The sequence below is a fragment of the Musca vetustissima genome, unplaced genomic scaffold (assembly GCF_032173495.1).
Source record: "Musca vetustissima isolate MV318-11 ecotype Yass unplaced genomic scaffold, APGP_CSIRO_Mvet_v1 utg54155, whole genome shotgun sequence".
NCBI classification, from domain to species: Eukaryota; Metazoa; Arthropoda; class Insecta; order Diptera; family Muscidae; genus Musca; species Musca vetustissima.
In genome coordinates, this window is record NW_026877842.1 from 1 (window position 1) to 6129 (window position 6129).

Consider the following 6129-nt stretch of genomic DNA (forward strand, 5'->3'; position numbering starts at 1 on the left):
CAATTGGATGAGGCCACTGATGCCTGGGGTATTAAAGTGGAACGTGTCGAAATGTAAGTCTCACTCTTTAATTGGTCTGCCATACCTATCATTTCGTTTAACATTTTCAAATATTTTATTTTTTATTTTCCAGCAAAGACGTTCGCCTACCCGTTCAACTGCAGCGTGCCATGGCCGCGGAAGCAGAGGCAGCACGTGAGGCTCGTGCTAAAGTTATTGCCGCCGAGGGCGAACAAAAGGCATCGCATGCTTTGCGCGAAGCTTCCGAAGTAATTGGCAATTCACCGGCCGCTTTACAATTACGTTATCTACAGGTAAATAGTAAAAAAAATAAAAATAAAATAAAATCCATGTCGAATTGTGAGCGCTGGACTCCATCAATAATCAATTCGGCTTTGTTTTTGTTGCAGACTCTGAACACGATTTCGGCTGAGAAGAATTCGACCATTGTGTTCCCGTTGCCCATCGATATGCTGACTTATTTCATGAAGAACAGTGAGGCTAAAGCTTTAGCTGCCATGGCGGATGTTATAACAATGAATCCCTCACAACAACAATGAACAAATGAATGAATGAATAAAACGGAAGAATGGCCAGCAACAAAGAGGGCATCAGATGATGCTTGAAAATAGTTTTTGTATTGTTTTTCGAACGATAATTTATTTTTTTTTTGGAAAATAATCGTGTTCTGGATTAAAAAAGAGACAGGAAATTTGTTTTTTTATGTAATTTGCGATGTTTCATCAGAAATATTGTCATCTTTTATGAGTCAATTATACATACAAATATTAAAGTGGTTTCATTAATATGCTCTTAATAAATTTCGTATTAAAAACATTTAAAACAGATAATATAATTGTCATTGTTTTTACTTTGAAAAATACTATTTAAGGATTATTCTTAAATATATCATATTTGGCCAGGAGTTTGTTTCAAAAATTATTCTTAAAAATTAAAATTTCTAAAAAAACTATTCTAAAAAAGTCACATTCAGCTGCTTTTTTTTTAAATTGTTCTTAAAAATTACATAATTTCCAACTTGTTTTAAAACATGTTGAATTATTACCTTTTGTTTAAATCTTTCAATAACTTTTCATATCAATGTATGCAAACAAATTGGATTCAGATTAGAAAATAGAGAAAGGCCGAAGGAGAAAAACAAACAAAACGCATAACCAACTATTGCATGCATCCAAATGCGGCACGCCGTTCGTCGTCATTGCAGGCTGTTCGTAGGCCATGGTGTCGTATGATTTATGGAGTGTTTGGTATTTGGATAACATTCATACGTGATAAATATGGAAACATGGAAACGGGAAAACTTTGTCGTTTCATTTTGAATACATACACCATCACCGTTTGGCAAAAATTCAATACCAAGAAAAACAAATCACATATACCAGATGGTCCTGCTGCCATTGGTTATGAGTGTAAAAATTTTATATTTAATCCAATGATGAAATGTTGTTCAAACTGCACATGGGTCGAAAACTTTATTACAAAAAAATATGTAAGAACCAGTAAGGAAAGTAGTAAAGTCGGACGGGGCCGACTATATGATACCCTTCACCACTTTGGGTATATCTAACAGATGGAGTCCTAATAGCCGTCGCATTTTTGAAGGACCATTAAAATGAAATTAAACATGTCATTAAGCAACCTATTCTAAATTTTGGTCAGATACAGAAATTTAAAGCAAAATATCGAAATCTAAACCGACTTCATCGAAACTTGTCACATGTTAAGTTACACTTATTTCAGTATGTTTTTGCCCGAATGAGTTCTTCATTTATTTATAAATCTAAATTTCGTGCAAATGGAAGGATATATAGCGACTTTGGTGGGCTATTTAATATAATCGGACGAAACTATATATGGGAGCTATATCTAAATCTGAAACGATTTTCACAAAATTTAACACACATCTTTCTATACTTAATTCAGTACCCCATTAAAAATTTCGTGCAAATCGAAGTATATATAGGGACGTTGGTGGACTATTTACCTAAAATCGAAAATATATTTGGGAGCTATATCTCAATCTGAACCGATTTTCGCGAAATTTAGCACACGTCGTAATATCATTTTTCAGAATGCTATGCCAAATTTCGTGCAAATCGAAGGATATATAGGGACTTTGATGCACCATTTACATAAAATCGGACGAAAATATATATGGGAGCTATATCTAAATCTGAACCGATTTTTCCCAATTTCAATAGGGTTTGTCCTTGGGCCAATTAAGTGAACGGTGCCAAATTTCACACAAATCGGATCACAAATGCGACCTGTACTTTGTTAACAAAAATACATGGACCGACGGACGGACAGACAGACGGACATGCATAAATCGGCTTAAAAAGTGATTCTATGCATATTCTCAAATGGAACCATGTGTCTATCTCGTTTCCTTTTGCCTGTTACAAACATTTGCACAAAGACATAATACCCTGTACACAGTGTGGTGAAGGGTATAAATACCAACTATAGGTAGTCCACACATATAGCGTGAAAAGTCTTCCTATAATATCATTTAGGGTTGCAAAATAGTATTGAAAAAATCGAGGAAAAATTTTTAGGTTAAGGAAAAAGAAATCCATTAATTTTTAGGCAGATGGCTGAATTGATAGATTTCTCGTAAAGTATCGATCAAACAATTTCAGATTTATGCTCGTTTCGGAATAAAAAAAAAATAATTTTCTGTTTTTTTGAGAACAAGAAGAAAATTCGGTACATTTTATAGGTTTTCTTTGACAAAGGCAAAAATGCAAGCCAAGCGGCTAAAATTGTGTTTATGGTTCCGATATTGTAACGGCCAATTATGTGCAATTTGGTTTCGAGGAATGCGATGGACACAGCCTAGAAACAGCATATTACCGTTGCCCTGGCCATGACATTAAAATTCTGCTAGGAGATTTTAATGCAAAAATCGGAATGGAAAATATATTTGGCGCCACCGACGGAAAATTCAGCCTCCATGAAGAAACATCCGGCGACGGCATGAGGTATTTAGCTGCACCAGATTCAAGCATCTCGATATACACAAGGCCACATGGATTTTTCCCGATCGAACAACGAGAAATCAAATAGATCATGTTGTGATAGACGGAAGGCATGCATCTAGTGTTTTAGACGTCCGATCGATCCGCGGAGCGAATATCGATTCAGACAATTATCTTGTAGCCGCCAACGTACGCACCCGTCTTAATGTAGCAGCAAAGGTGCGATCTAATGCAACACGGAAATTTAACGTCGAAAAGCTGCAAGCACAACAGATAGCAGAAGCCTACCCCGCTCAACTTACCCAGAAGCAACTCTTGTCCCGATAAAAACATAGAAGCACAGTGGCTGCAAAAGCAACACTTGGGTACCAAAGACCACCATCAAGAAATCTGTGGTAAGATCAGGAGTGTCGTAATGCTACTGATATGAAAAACGCAACACGTAATGTGAGGAGAACTATCGGGAAAAAAGGAGAGAAGAGAGACGTATTTTCAGAAAAAAGAAAGAAGATCAAGAAAAACGTGAGCGTGAGTAAATCGAGGTGTACAGGAGTCAGAATGAAGTCCGAAAATTCTACCAACGGGTAAAACAGCAAACCGAAGGCTTTTGTGCAGGCATATCCTCCTGTAGAGATGAAGAAGGAAACCTGGTGACAGATACAGACAGCGTACTGAGGATGTGGAAGGAGCATTTTGAAAAACTTCTGGAATCAAATCGTAGCGGTGAAGAGGATACCCCAGAACCAATAATAAAGCAGCAGGTGCCGATGGGTTACAAGCCGAACTATTCAAGACTGGTGGTCAGAAACTGGTAAGAAGCATGCACCAGCTGATTAGTACAATTTGGCTAGATGAATGCATGCCCAATGATTAGAACCTCAGCATCCTGTGTCCCGTGCACAAAAAAAAGGAGACAAGATGTGCCAACTATAGAGGAATAAGTCTCCTTCCCATCGCATATAAAGAGCTATCCAGCGTATTGTGTGAACGTCTGAAGCCAATGGTCAATGACATTATTGGACCATACCAATGCGGCTTCAGACCTGGCAAATCCACCATTGACCAGGTTTTCACTCTGCGCCAAATCTTGGGAAAAACCCTACGAAAAACACATCGACACATTCCACCTATTCGTCGACTATAAAGCCGCATTCGACAGCCCTATCCGTTCCTGCAAAATTAATACGGCTATGCAGTATAACTTTAACTGACACAAGATCAGCAGATAAAGTCGGAAATCACCTCTCGGAGCCCTTTAATACCGAACGAGGATTCAGACAAGGTGACAGTTTGTCGGGTGACCTTTTTAACATCCTGCTGGATGAGGTCTTACGAACAGAAATGGCACTCTGTACACTAAAAAACAAATGTTACTCGCCTACGCCGATGACACCGATATAATGGATCGAACACTGAGAGCGGTAACAGCCACCTTTGAACAAATTGAGAAGGAGTCTGCCAAAGTGGGTCTGGCAGTAAACGGCGATGGATGGATCCAGTAGACTCGGACCAACTGTGGAACATGAGAACTACAGCTTCGAGGTAGACAAAGATTTAATATACTTTGATACCACCATAAACAAAACGAATGACATCAGTTTTGAAATTCGGAGAAGGATAGTGATGACCAACCGATGCTACTATGGTCTGAGCAAATAACTCAAAAGCAAGGCCACCTCCCGCCAGACCAAACTCACACTCTACAACACGGTGATACCACCAGTGCTGTCATATGGATCAGAAGCATGGGTACTTGCGCAAGCAGATAAGGCAGCTCTTGGGGTGTTTGAGAGAAAAATTCTCCGAAGGATCTATGGGTCGATCTGCGTTGACAGTGAATATCGGCGTCTAATGAACCACGTGCTTTACAATTTATAAGCGGACATCGACATAGTCAGTCGTATTGAGCTGCAGCGACTACGGTGGCTAGGCCATGTTGTGCGTATGAATGAAAATGCCCCAGCTCAAAAGGCATATAAAAACGAGCCTACTGATGGTTCCCGTAGAAGGGGAAGGCCACGAATTAGATGGAAAGACCAAGTAGAAAACAATATCTTGGAACGTGATCTTCCAAATTGGTAGACTTGCGTACAAGACCGACGCGCTTGGAAATATTTTTTTAAGCTCGGCTTATGGAACAACAGTTCCTTAACAAGCCAGCTAAGTAAGTAACCTTGCTTTCCAAAATACTCCAGACAAAATAGTCCAATGGATTGATATTCGGAGACCGGTGGCCATTGTGAGCTGGAAATGATGCGAGGAACCACATTTTGTGACATTTCTTGGGTGGCGCGTGCTGAGTGCACATTTTCAACTGACCTCTTTGGCAAGTAAACACGATCATTTTGTTTGTTTACAAACTGCTGGTGAACGAATGTTTTCTCATCGGAGAAAACCAAGCAAGCGAAGCAACTCTTAGATCTTTTGAGTCTAATTTCTTTCGGTTGGGGTGTAAGTTCTTGCACTTTTTGGAATTGCAATGGCTTCACCCCGAGCTTGATGATTTTGTACGCTTGTAAAGAATATAATGAGCTATCACTGGAATAATTTTACAGCTGTCGGCTGAGTAGCTTAGAAATGATAGCAGTCTGAAGTCGGTTGCAGTTTCTTCAACTCACACGACTTCCACTGGACTCACAATTATCACTGGCTTCATATTTTCATATAATAATACTAAAAAATAGTTTAGAATATTTGACTACATTCTCTATGATGTTTGATAATGAGACGTATGCATTTCAAAATTAATTTAAGGAAACAGTAAATCATGTTTTCGAAAATTACGATAAATATTAACCGATCATCCTCGAAGGCTATAAAGCTCATTCTTAATCTACACTTAGAACTTGCAAAATTTTGTAAGGATCGGTGAGATATTTGAAATTTGGTTTTATTAATAATTTTAATATTAAATAATATCAGAATATTCAGACCTCCCGCATCCGATTATATATAGCTATAATTGGTATCAATTCAAGGGTCAACCATTCTTTTCGGATACGCTATGCACTTGTCAGGATTATGTATAGTGCCAAAGAACACACATCCTTACATATTGTGTGTTTAAGTCCTCGCACAATCATAAGATGGCTCGACATTATGGCATTTTGTATTACCTTACCTTACA

At 38.4% G+C, this 6129-nt stretch overlaps 1 protein-coding gene across 1 annotated transcript; it reads left to right on the plus strand.

Moving 5' to 3' along the window:
• Positions 1-3: 3 nt before the first annotated feature.
• LOC133322522 (band 7 protein AGAP004871-like) lies at positions 4-560 on the plus strand (the record flags this gene model as incomplete). The annotated part of the gene is made up of 3 exons (XM_061531514.1): positions 4-53; positions 134-314; positions 411-560. Coding segments are annotated over 3 exons (381 nt in total), but the record flags the coding sequence as incomplete, so codon positions are not given.
• Between the last annotated feature and the right edge of the window lie 5569 nt (positions 561-6129).